The sequence below is a fragment of the Pogoniulus pusillus genome, chromosome Z, assembly GCF_015220805.1.
Source record: "Pogoniulus pusillus isolate bPogPus1 chromosome Z, bPogPus1.pri, whole genome shotgun sequence".
In the NCBI taxonomy this organism is placed as follows: Eukaryota; Metazoa; Chordata; class Aves; order Piciformes; family Lybiidae; genus Pogoniulus; species Pogoniulus pusillus.
The window spans coordinates 98,270,051-98,283,835 of NC_087309.1; the positions used below are offsets into that span (position 1 = coordinate 98,270,051).

A 13,785-nucleotide genomic window follows, 5' to 3' on the forward strand; every position below is an offset into this window, starting at 1 on the left:
GACCTTGCTACAGCTCTAATCTTGTTGCTTTCATTATAGGTATTTTGCTTCAACACACATATCTCTGAGCAAGCAAGTATGGACCACAGCATATATACAAACTGGGAATGAGAAACAATGCCTCTGTAAAGATAAGTGCCAATACTCATGCCTCCTGTAAGAGCAAATCAGACAAGTGATGTAGCAACCATAACATGATTTTATAATCACATGTAAAATTACTGTTTGTGGTGCCACTGAAAGAAAAGCCTTAATTGGAACATAGAAACAAAGAGATCTGAGCAGGTCCAGAGGGCACACGCAGCTCCCGCTGGTAATTAAAGAACTCACAATGCACTCTGGTTGAAAACCAATAATCACATTATCTGAAGGAATTTAACAAGAGTTGTCATATACCTCATGTAGTATTTTAAATAAAATACTGATTGAATAATAAAAAAGGAAGCTGAAGATTTGGAATCTTATTTCTATCAACAATGGAAGACGTGATGAAAGGCGTAATTCCAGAAGACCAGAGCGAAGGAAGAACAGTGCTTTTTTATTAAATGATAAAATACCCACAATCTAATATTCTTACCTCAAGTTGTAAAAAAGCACTGTCACTGGATTTTTTTTTTTTCTAGTGGTCCTTTTTTACAAAGAATCATAGAATCAAACCGGTTGGAAGAGACCTCCAAGATCATCCAGTCCAACCTAGCACCCAGCCCTATCCAGTCAACTAGACCATGTCACCAAGTGCCTTATCCAGTCTTTTCTTGAAGACCTCCAGGGACAGTGACTCCACCACCTCCCTAGGCTAGATTTTGTTAATCATTGCCATTATTGCATTAAGCAACTTTCATTGTTTATTTCTGTTTTCTTAAGCTTGTGCCCTTCATTAAATTGACAGAAACTACTCTTTCCTATTTGCATTTGAGAAGTTCAGATCTCAACAGTTCCATCTTTAAAATATCATGGGGGGATGAAACACTGAGCAGCAGACAAATTATGGCAAATGTTGAATTAAAACTCTGAATACTGTTATTAGACCTTCGCTTTTCAGGTCCTAACTTATTTGGAAAATGCTACATTTAATCTCAAGGATATCACATTTACATTTCAAAGGCAGAAAATTCCTCCCCAGTTCTGGTTAGTTAATTGTGTTTCTGTCAATAAACTGTGAAACATGACGTGTTATACATGTTCAAAAAATTGCTTCACAGAGATTATATTCCTAACATAAATGTAAAAAGCACTGCTAGCAGAATTTATTCTTCCACTCTTTTTTTAATGCTGTTTTCATTAGAAGCTTCCAAACAGTGCTGCAAAACCTCAAGCTAATTGTTTACAATGTCTTGTTAAGTTTACCTGTTTGAAACTAAATTTTATTCTGTCACGTTAATAATGTGAAATTGTTATAGTGATAAAAATAGATTGGACTAGGTCACAGGCCAAGGAAGCTGTCAGTAAAACAGAAGAATTATTCACTGTTCTTAAGATCACATAACTGAACCCTTGGAACATTAAAGAAAGCCTGGGTTAGCAAACTTTGCAGAAAAATAATGCATTTCCTTCACATTTTGAAACTGCATTTCTGGCCAAAAGCAGCATTGTATCTTTTATTTTTATAGCACAGCACTTCCCCTGCTCATGAAACAACACCTAAAAGGGTAGTATTTTGTGGAAGTGTATTCGGAGGCATGGGGAAAGAGACAAGAATGCACCTCTGAGAGAAGATAAATTGCAAAATGGAAGATGCTGGACACCAAAACTGAAAATGAAATGCTGAAAATCTCATGCCACTTAAATTTCCTGGGCTGAGAATTCTGAACCTAACTGCAACAAACCTCTAATTTATATATATATGTGTATCAATGCACTTCCATAGAGTGCAGCATCTAATTTAGAGGTACTAATACATTTATGAGAAATAATGTGCTCTGCTGACAGAGATGAGTACTGGAAAAACTAAGCCATGTAAAGCAAGACATGCACAGCAGATCCTACCCCCTAAATGAATTTAAAATGGAATGGAAATATTTTACCTAAAATATGCAGTGTTTGATTTAGATAATACTGCATTTTTGTGTACATTTCTAGCTTTTTAAGGAAAAAAATAAACCAAACTAACAACTAGTTTATAACAGTTGGTATATGATGTCCACACTAGTGACAAAATCAAACAGCAGTTTCTTTTTAAAAGAAAAATCTGTAGATACAAAATGTGGGTATGTCTGCACACTGTTACAGTAATTTTCAATGTAATTCTTAACGTGTAAGCAAGGGAGATGCTTAGAGAAACAAGGGAGAAACAGGACATGAGCAGAGTCCACCTGACAAACTGCATTCAGGCAGCAAAGATCTCACAAAACCACGCGGAACAAGTTACTGCCTCCTGCTGCAAGCGCTAAGACTACACTTGGCAGTGGCTCTCAGGAGATGAAGTACAGTCAAGCAGCACAAAACATAAAGTGCATCACGAAAAGCACATGGGGAGTATTTGGAGAAAGTGTGATTATGCATTTAAGATTATTTACTTGCTTCAAGCTTTAGACCTCAGATATGTATTTGCACAAAATGCAAGCTTTGTTTACTGCAGAGATTTTCACAGAGCAGTTATCCATTAGAATTTCTGCTAAGATTATTTCGTTTTACACACTTTAAATGTACTATAATCTGTATACAGGGAAACTGTTTCCATTTAATACCTAGTATTGCCTGTAAATGGAAATTTAAACTAAAAGTCTGATTTGTCTAGTTTTATTTGTGGTTTGTTTGTTTGTTTCTTTTCTTTTCAAAGTGTACATTTTGGTTTTCATCTGAAAAAAAAATACTGCTTTTATGTAGCATCTGTTGTTGGGCCACTTGAGATTAATTTGGCACCACTTTTGTAAATGACAGATTTATTATCAGATTTTCTTCACTAATCGGATGCTTTTTAGTTCTAGGTCCCAAGAATTCTCTGCAAGAGTAAAAGAATGTTCTTTCGCAAAATAATTAAAAACACTGAGGACTTCTTTTTCAACCAGTAAGGATATTAATTGGGTTCACCATCAAAATGTGATAACATGTAAAATATTTTGTTTTGCATGCTAATGCTTCATAATTACAGAGAGCTTTTCAACTTCAAAGCTCTTTACATGAATCAAGTGGACGTCCCTGAAGGCCTTAGGCAAAATTTTCTTTGCTTCAAAAAGAGATCTGCACCAGACAAAAGCTTTGTGAAGAACACAGGACTGGGCTTTGTTGTTTCTAATCTACTGTCATCACACATGACATAAAATATTACTAACACTTTCCAGAAGGAGCAGTAGAAACAGGGGAAAACTGAATGGGACTGTCCCTACTCATGAAAATTCTGTGCTTCACCTTGGCCGTGACATACTGAGCAAGAGAGAAGCAAAGTGTGAAATAATGTTTTCCAAAGCCATGTCAACATACCTTTCAATTACTTCTTTACTTCCTCACCAAAGACCAGGCTGCCTGAATGCTCAGTAATTACCTCCTATTGCATTGCTCCGCACACAATGCCTCTGCTCAAGCAGTCAGGCAGAGAAAAATGCATTTGCTAGAATGCAGTCAAAAACTGTTATCTGGTACACTGCTTTGCTTCATTAAATGACATTTTAAAAGGTACTTGCTAAAACTAGGAAGTTTCCTAAACCCCAGGAGTAATGGTTATTCCCTTAAGTCAGATAGACTGAAGTCAATCATGAACCACCACTCAGTATTTTCAAACTGAACTTTCCTTTCACTGTCTTTTAAACCACAGTGTCACAGACTGCAATAGAAGTTTACAATCTATGAGCTAAAGAATGAGTATTTTTTTAGCATCTTTTGCCATAATGATATTTTTTTTATGAGTGAAAGATCAACAATCATTCCTCTTTGTACTTACCATGTGATTTTTATGCCACTTCACTGGACATAGGGAGTAATATATTGGGTCTTTTTATTGCTCAAGTAGAAAGTGCTCATCATTTATTTATGTTTATATATAGGAAAAAACAAAGAGCTGGTTCAAGTGGCATATATCACACTGTTGTAGTGGTTGATTTCCTCAAGATGGTCTTCTGGGGTTTTGGTGCAGTTTGTGGAGGCACAGTCACAGGTCTTGGAGGAGGAAAGCTATTACTAGGACTTATTCCCAGCCCTCCATTTTCCAGAGGAAATGGAGGCAGTGGAGGTGGTGGAGGTGGTGGGGGAGGGCACTGATGTGGCAGTTTTCCCATAACACGGACAGGTTCACCATGCAAGTGCACCTCCCTGTTTTTAATGTTATACCGAACGTCACAGTCGGGACAATAGCCGTGGTACTGCACTTTCTCGCTAAATCGTACCCGCTCCCTCGCTCCCGCCTGAGGACACCGCTCCTTCTCAGGTCTGTGCATCAGAGGCTGCATTGCGGCGGATTTCTCCACACTACTGTTCGGTATACAACATAAATCGCCGTTTGGGATGCGGTTGGGCCCAGTTGGCAAGCCCTCATTTCGCAGCAGGGTACCGTTAGTCTTGACAGTGTTGGCTGAAGGAGGCAGCCTCGGAGGTTCATCACACTTGACAGGTGTCAGTCGCGGTGGTGGCGGGGGCGGATTTGGCTTCCGCAGCACAGTGAGGATAGCAGAGGGGTGTGCAGGTGGCTTGATGAGTGGTGCACTGCCCCGCACCTTGATCTTCTCCAAGCTGGAAGCTGTTGTGCTGCTGGAACTGCTGTTGAGGGTGTCCGTTTTGGAACTGTCTGTCATCTCATCCTCCAGCTGCAGGTCAGATGTCAGTGTGTCAATCTGGTCAACCACCTGCACAACAGACAAAGTGAAAACATTGTGAAGTGCTTGCCCCAGTGAAGACACAGAAAAACAAAAACACTCTCTCTACTACCAATTTTCTGTCTCTGTCCTTTCCCCCCCACCCCTTTATTTTTTTTAAACAATATTTCTTTCTTCTTGTCAGAATAATTATGAAAGGAAAAAAAGCCCAAGCTAATAATAGAGATGGCCAGTTTACTCACTCATCACCTGAATACAAAAGAAACATAACCTGAAACACTCTGGAATGAAATTCCACTTGTTTCCCTCTAGGGTTTACTTGGCAATATTGTTGTAAGTGAAAGATAATCCTTCAGTGTGCTCAGTCTGCCTTCCAGTGGAGTAGGAGACTGAACTATTTAACTCCAGCTTCAAATGACAGCTTCTGAATCCAAATGTTCTGCAGACTGCATTTTAGCTCTCACCTTTCACACAGTCTAGATAAAACATATACATCTCTGTATAGGTGATATTATATGCTTACAAACATAAGTTTGGTGCACTCTTTCCTGACAATTTTTTAACATAAACAAGGTTCTGAGAAGTAGCTTCTTGTATTAGACTGCAGTCTCCCTTTATGAATATATTCCTTAAGATCTGAAATCCTCTGAAGCAATCCTGAAATAGCATTTGCTGAAAGAAAAGATGAAAAGTAGCTTGGTTTCCAGAGTTACTAGCCTTTATTATCTCTATTTCCACAATCTCTTCCCCCTCCCAATCTTCTGTTTGTAGTTTCTACAACATTAGATCTCTTCTAGCCTCCTAGACCCCTTTTTCCTACTCAATTTTTAATGATGTGCAAGCGTTGGTACATTTACTAGGTAGTGAAAATTTGTCATATGACAATGAAGATCTCGTCTTGAAAACTGTGTATCACTCAGTACTCATACTTAAACCAGACATCATTCACATTGGAAGGCTGATCTTTATCCTTCACATCCTCACAGCGCACATATAAAGTAATCAGCTGCTGAATTGTTACTAGCTACATTTGGTGCATGAATAAAAATATTGTGCCATTTCTTGGGGTCCTGATGTGCGATTTGAGGTATTCTGGAGAGAGAGCTGAAGGGGCACTTGAGTTTAAAATGAGACTAGACATCTCCAGTTGTGTCACTTCTTGCCTTTTTGAGGCTGTTTTTTATTTCAATAACTTGCTCCTAATACTACTGATTTCAAAGTAAGCCTGTTTATTGAGAAGTATAAGCCTTACGCTAACAGCAAAAAAAAAAAAGAGTGACAGTCATTACTGAAGATAGTAACTCTATTCAGTCAGACCAGTAACTCACTTATGGGCTCAGTGGTAAACAGTAAATAATGGAAGCAAAAACACCACAAAATGAAAGAGTACTTCAGTTTCCACTGCTCATATTGCAACTAAGAGTTGTGTAATAGGAAATTCATAAAAAATCATATGCAACAATCCAGTACATTGCCTTCCTTCTCCTGAAGCAGGAAACAGTAGATAATTGTGATTCAGAAAGAGCACTCAAATGAAACAGAAAAATTGAAAGTAGTTTTTCTTTCCAAAATCTGAACAGCTCCTCATTTATTCACCATGTTGCACTTCAGCTTCTATTTTAGCATCTTGATTTTTCTCTCATAAAGGAAAAAAATATACTCTGAGAAGGCAGACATTAATTCCCACAAATAATAAGGATTAAAATAATGAGTCTAGAATTTGAGCTCTAGTAACAGATTTCAAATGTCTTCTCCATGATACAGCATATAATTACCCTTGGAAATTTCTTGATAAATACAGATAAGCCACATGTGTACCATGACAACAAGCAATTTAGAGGAACAATGACATTTTATTGGAGGAAGAAGTCATATTATCACCTTACTTTACATACACTAACCAAGGCAGAAAGAACTCAAAGAAGAGAAGAAGGTTATCAGGAGTAGTCAGCATGGATTTACCAAGGAGGAGTTAAGCTTAACTAACCTGATAGCATTTTATGATGACGTAACTGAATGAGTAGATTCAGGGAAACCAGTGGATGTAGTCTGCCTTGACCTTAGCAAGGCCTTTGACACTGTCTTCCATGATATTCTAGTGAGCAAGCTGAGGAAGTGTGGGATGGAAGAGCAGACAGTGAGGTGGGTTAGGAACTGGTTACAAGATAGAGTTCAGAGGGTGGTGATCAATGGTGCCAGGTCCAGCTGCAACACTGTGACTAGTGATGTCCCCCAGAGATTAGTGCTGGGGGCAGTCCTGTTCAACATCTTCATCAATGCCATTGATGAGGGCTCAGTCTGCTCAGCAAGTTTGCTGATGACACCAAGCTGGGAGGCTTGGCTGATACAGCTGAAGTCTGTGCAGCCATCCAGAGAGACCTGGACAGGATTGCTGTGCACAGAGGAACCAGATGAAGTTCAACAAGGACAAGTGCAGAGTCCTGCGCCTGGGGAGGAATAACAAACTGCAGCAGTACAGGCTGGGAGGTGATCTGCTGGAGAGCAGCCCTGTGGAGAGGGACCTGAGAGTGCTGGTGGATAACAAGTTAACCATGGCACAGCAATGTGCCCTTGTGGCCAAGAAGGCCAATGGGATCCTGGGGGGGTAATAAGAAGAGTGTGTCCAGCAGATCAAGAGAGGTTCTCCTTCCCCTCTACTCTGCCCTGGTGAGACCTCACCTTGAACACTGTGTTCAGTTTTGGGCTCCCCAGTTTAAGAGGGACAGGGATCTGCTGGAGAGGGTTCAGCAGAGGGCTACGAGGATGATTAGGGTACAGGAGGGCATGGCTTATGAGGAGAGGCTGAGGGACCTGGGGCTTTTTAGTCTGGAGAAGAGCAGGCTTAGAGGGAATTTAATACATGTTTATAAACATCTGAGGGCTGGTCAGGAGGTGGCAGGGACAGGCTCTTCTCACTTGCTCCCTGGGTCAGGACAAGGAGCAGTGGGTGTAAATTGCAGCAAAAGAGGTTCCACCTCAACACAAGGGGGAACTTCTTTACTGTCAAGGGTCACAGAACACTGCAACAGGCTGCCCAGAGAGGTTGTGGAGTCTCCTTCTCTGGAGACTTTCTAGGCCTGTCTGGATGCATTGCTCTGTGATCTGTGCTGGATTGTGTGGTCCTGCTCTGGCAGGGGGGTTTGACTAAATGATCTCCTTGGGTCCCTCCTTGGGTCCCTTCCAACCTCCAATATCCTGTGAAAACAGAACAGTTAAGCTAAAGGAAAAAAGAAAAGAAAGTCATGTTCTGGGCACTAAGCCTGAAATTCAAGCTTGTCTCTGTCAGTTTAGTATGGATTTATATATATATATATTAGGGGCCATCTACATACAGAATACATACTATTAAATCATTTCCTGAATCCAGTATGTAATCTCTTAATAAACTATAACAGATGCAGATTGATGAAATATAAATGGAAAAAAACTCCCTGGCAAACAAAGAAAAGCAAAAAGATCCATTACACAGTTGCAGGCAAGAGAGAAAAGAAAGGTATATATGTGTGCTCAACATAGGAGCACTGGCTAGCTTATACAAATGACTGTACATTGGCCTATTATTACAGTATTTGATAATACTAAGTGATAACATTTGGTTGATTCACATTCCTTAATATGAACTATATTTTCTATTGCTACCTCTGCTGGCTTAATCCAGCAGAATGTAATTTTCCTTTACCTCTATTTTCTACTACAACAATCCCATCAACAGTTACTTAAAATCATAAAAGACCTTACAAATCAACATCATATGTGTGAGGAAAAACACAATCGTGTACAAATGACATGTCACTCCATAACTAGCTAGGATACATTTCATGGAGATTATCTAAACAACTTAGTAAATCTTTCTTTAATTAAATTCAGTCACTATTTCCAATATCAAACTCCCAATACATAAGACAATTAAATTGTAAAAAAAGAGGTATTTTAATGCTATTTTAGGATATTAACAGAATTCTATGAATTTTATGTAATTCTATGAATTTTATGCAATTTATTCTGCAGAACCAGCTAGAAATGATGACGTCTTTGAATTAGGACCGACATGCAATGAAGATCATCTGTTACACACTGTGCAAAATGAAGATAATCCTAGAGAAATGAAATGCAGTGTTTATGATTTTGAGATTGATCTATTAAAAGTGATATTCCACTACTGCTGCGAGGATATAACTGTAATTATGTAGCACATGTGAGTCAGAAAATGGCAGATCTTGGTGATGAGAAAATTTGCATCCATTCAAAGTGTTCTTCTGGCAGTGTAGAACTTTTGTCTAGAATAACAGCAAAGTTTGTTATGAACTGTCCTTGAATTTAAATGACTGCAGAGTTTATCTCCTCCCCTCTGGGCAAATGTGTAGTATATACCGGAATTCTTTTGTCACTTGCACAGTTGTAAAACATTAAACCAGCATGAAATGGCTGTGACATACAACATCGTTTATCTGTCCAGATTAATTCCCACCCTGAGTTGTGATTCTGTTTACTGTTATTTTCTTTGGCTTTTTTTGTCAAGAAAACTTCAAATAAGATGAAAAAGTGAAAGAGAATTGGTGACTAACACAGTGAAACTGATGTAGTTTTAAGAAAAACAAACCCAAAAATATAATTTAAAAATCTGGGGGGAAAAAGCCTCAAATTCACAGCACACCTCCTATGGAAGTAAGAAGGGGAATATTTAGCAATAAAAAAATGTGGTATTTGTGCAGAATCTGTGCATTTTTCAGTTCTGGAATAAAACAGGACTTGATTCACATGTGAAAGCATGGGGGAGACATCCCTTTATAGCCTGAGGAACTCCTTATCCATTAACTGAATTTGAGCTCTGCAGAGATGCCCACTTCTCTCCCGCCAGCAATATTCTGAGGTTTCAAGCTCTGCAGGATCTGCTATGACACTCCTGAACAAACCAGGACATTAGCTCACTCCTATGCCTTTCTGTGTTGTTAGTGGACAACAGTATTAGGTTCCCAGAGGGGATGAAGTTGGATTTCTCTAGCTGAGCCCAAGAAATTAACCAAACACATATATTGACCTAAAATATTTTATCCCAAAATATAAATAATTACACAAGTTTATAGGATCATTATATCCTTAGAAATATAATTGGAGTTTTTGATGGTTTTACTGTAATTATTATTATTACTGCTGTTGTTATCAGAAAAAGAAATGGTCTGTATTGAGAAAATTTAATGTAGATAGCATGTTTATCCCTCACCTATGGTTTACTGACTAAATATTTTTTTCTTGTTCTTGTTCTTTTTTTTTTTTTTTTTTTTAATGTAGACATTCAAGCCTTTCTTTCCAACAAACTGGGCAGATGACCAACAATGACAACATCTGTATAACACACCCATAAAATTTATCACCACCATTTAGAACCAGTACAACACGAGTTAAGAGCAACTTTTATGTAGACACTCAAGCCTTTCAGCAGATTTAGGAGAAAAATGTTAATTATGAACATTCCAATTAGTAAACAGGCAGTCAAATGCACCGGTGCTTCTACATCACTTTACTCAAAGTGGCTGACTAACTCACCTTGTAAGCAGTCTCCTTGTCAAGTACCTAACTAGATGAACAGCTTCAAGGAAAAAAGAATCAGTATTGTATGACTGCAGAAAGATCACAGATCTTTGCTAAAGCAAAGGGATACAACTGCTGCTGAGTTCTTGCTTTTCAATGCATTAACTTTTAATACATATATATATATATTTAATATCTCATTTCAAAAGGTTTTATTATGAAATTTAAACTAATAATTTAATATTAAAAGATGTAGAAATATAGAATAGAAGATATGGTAGAAAATAAGCATATATATTTTCTTCATACCAGCACAATCCAAGTCTTGGGAGAATGCTATAGATGCTTGAGATGTTTGGCAGACAAATAAAGAAGCACATTTCTCTCTGCTTCAAGGGATCTCAGATTTGGGGTAGACACAGAAAACTAAATGATGAGAATAAAATGAAACCACAGGAAAATTACCTCTTTGTGGTTACATAAGAAATTTTGTTAGAACATTTAGATATAAATTTTCTGCTAAATAAACACTACTAATAATATCCATCAAAGAAAATGAAAAGAAACACAAAGAAATGGTCATAAGCTCATCAAATACGGAATGTGGAAGTAAAAGAAATCAACACTCCAAAGAGAACATTAATTAAAGTACCTATGCACAAGGTGACAGCTATCAGCAAGGAAAGCAAACATGAAGTAACCAAGGATTGCTTCATGCTGACAGCTTGCCAAGCGGTAGACACTAAGAGCAGGTAATGAGGCAAGATCACTAGATTTTAAGACAGGAGTGAAAAATAAAAACAGTGATTGCACTCTGGATACGTTTGAGCAACACACAAAGGAAGCTGCAGAAATCAAAGCAAATCAGTAGATGAATGGTGAAACTGCAATTCCTGAGAGGGAAAGAATAGTGCAGAGGGGAAAGGCAGTAATGTAAGAGCACATCTCACAAGGAGCTGACAAAACATTTGAGAAAATGGCTAAGGTTCTAGGAGCATTTGTGTGAAAACTGCATGTAGACGTTTATACACATAACTTTTCAGCTTACACAATATCTAGGATCTGTAGTAACATTGCAATACTTTTTCTTCCCACTTCTCTGAGATGAAACTTGAATGTAATTTATGTGACAGTCATAAGATAAAACCATAAGTAAACTGAGAGTACAGACTAGTATTTGGAGACAGCTTTCCTCCCTGGTGTTTCTCTATGGGCGTGTACAGCATACTAAACTTTGAGAAAAAATACAAAGTGCCTTGTTGTAGATGGAAATAAGATTAAGTTAGGCCCTGATGGGAAAAAAAAAAAGAAACACACTTTAATAATGTGTGTTTATACTCAAGTTCTACGCTCAGAAGCTCTGTGCTGCAGCCATCAGAGCATGGAGAACGAAACAGCACTATCAAAGGAAGGAGGTAAAAGGGACTCTCAATAAATAAAAAATAAAAATGGATAAACAAAGGAAGACATTGAAGTTATAAACAATTTACAATTCAAGATATCCTACAATAAACCCCATACCCCTCTGTAACCAAACTGTTAAATGTGCTTAAAATTACTTACAAATATAGTGCTGACATAAAATAATGCTCTTCCACTGAGGTCAGACTGCAGTCCCTCTTAAAACTAACTGAAAATCTTGTCCAAGAACTCATCTTGTGATTATTAAAAGCAGCTTATGCTGGCCTAATATTTCCATGATCTGAGTTATACTTGGAAGTTATGTTTACACTTTTCAACAGGTGGCTGCTGCCGCCAGAAAAGTTTTTGCTGTAGTTTGTTAACATCATCAGACTAGCATCACCCTTCAGACTACGTTATATAGTCATCGATTCAACTTTATGTTTTGTACCTATATGAATACAGAAACACCTCATTTTTCATTGAAAATGCCTTACAAAACTCTATTTTGATATTTGGAAGTAGATTGAACATCAAGTTAGGCTGGATGTCGCAGATTCACAGACTGCGCTGAGTTGTTAGGGACCCTCAAAGATCACCTTGTCCACCGCCCCTGCACTCAGCAGGGATGCCTCCAACTAGATGACGTGGCTACCCAGAGCCACATCAAGTCTGATCTTGAAAGTCTCCAGGCATGAGGCCTCAGCCACAGCCTTAGGCAGCCTGTTCTAGTACTTCACCACTTTCATAGTAAAGAACTTCTTCCTGAGATGTCCGGCCTAAATCTACTCTGCTCCAGTTTCAAATTGCTGCCCCTCATTCTATCAATCCAAGCACTTCTAAATAGTCCCTCTCCAGCTTTCCTGTAGGTCTCCTTCAGAGACTGAAATGCAGCTCTAAGGTCTCCCTGCAGCCTTCTCTCCATAGCAGAGATGCTCCAGCCCTCCGAGAGCTTACCCCAAGACTTAATGTGTACATGGAAATTGAAGGGAATATTGAGAATTTAACAAGGCTATGAAAGCCCAGAACCATCATTCTGAAGTAGTGTTTCAGCGAAAGCAAATTGAGAAGGCCATATTCAAAATCATAAAAGAAAAGGATTAGTGGGTTTGCTTTTTTAGTTGTTTTTGCTTTGTTTGTTTTTCTCCCCATGAAGGAATTAAAAAAAAAAATATATTTAAAAGGTAGTGAGCTGCTTTCTGTGTCCCTCTTTAAGCACACAGCACAGCCATGGTGATTTCTTTGTGTAGCCTAGGCATGCTGCTTGAAAACTCAGAGTGATGAAGGCAGGTGTGTGGCAAGTACTCATAGCATGAACGATAGTGCAATTATAGTTCCTGTCACACACAAAAGAATCCTGATAAATTAACGATAAACAAACAGAAACTCTAAGGAAGTAAAAACAAACAAATAAAAATAGCAACCCATCCCCAAAACTTCAACCAAACTTAAAAAAAAAAAAAAACACCCTTTCCAGAAAAACAAATTCAAGGAATATTTCTAACAACAACAAAAAAAAAAAAAAAAAAAAAAAGCTGTTTGGAAATCAGCCAGCATTGCTTATGAACAGTAACAGAATCTCACACTTTCAGTTAAATATATCATATTGTATTTGGCAATATAGGAAAGTAATTAATGTCACAAAAGTAAAAGGGATCAAATCTGTTTTTACATCATATCTAAAGACATAGAAAGATGATAGTCATCTTAACTCTGCTAAGGGAGTGTAGTGATTTCATACATAGCTCATTACCCAGGCTGAAAGATAAACTGCAGCTCAGACACAACACTAAATAAAATCTCACACTGAGTTATAAGTTATGCCTTTCCTTTGCTTCTGTCTCTTCTCTATAATGATACTGTCACCAAAACTGTGTAAGCATAGCAAATCAATCCACACATTTGGAATAACACATACAATCTCTACAGGCAGCAGTTAACCGAGAGTTGTTCAAGAACAGATCCCAAGAGCAGCTAGTGAATCTGTACACACCAACAAAAGACTCACAGATAGGGAAAAAAAAAAGCACTTTTAAGAACTGGAGAAACAAATGAGGACTACATAATAGAATATAAAGAAAGTTTTAATTTCATATGGCTGTGATGGTTT

The 13,785-nt window shown here is 38.1% G+C and overlaps 1 protein-coding gene across 1 annotated transcript in view; it reads right to left on the reverse strand.

Moving 5' to 3' along the window:
• Positions 1–13,785, reverse strand: part of PRR16 (proline rich 16) — a 187,935-nt gene that overhangs the window by 50,126 nt on the left and 124,024 nt on the right. The window contains exon 2 of the mRNA XM_064140399.1: positions 3,878–4,775. Coding sequence (XP_063996469.1) covers positions 4,014–4,775 — 762 coding nt within the window. The 3' untranslated portion in view covers positions 3,878–4,013. The remainder of the gene's footprint in view (positions 1–3,877; positions 4,776–13,785) is intronic.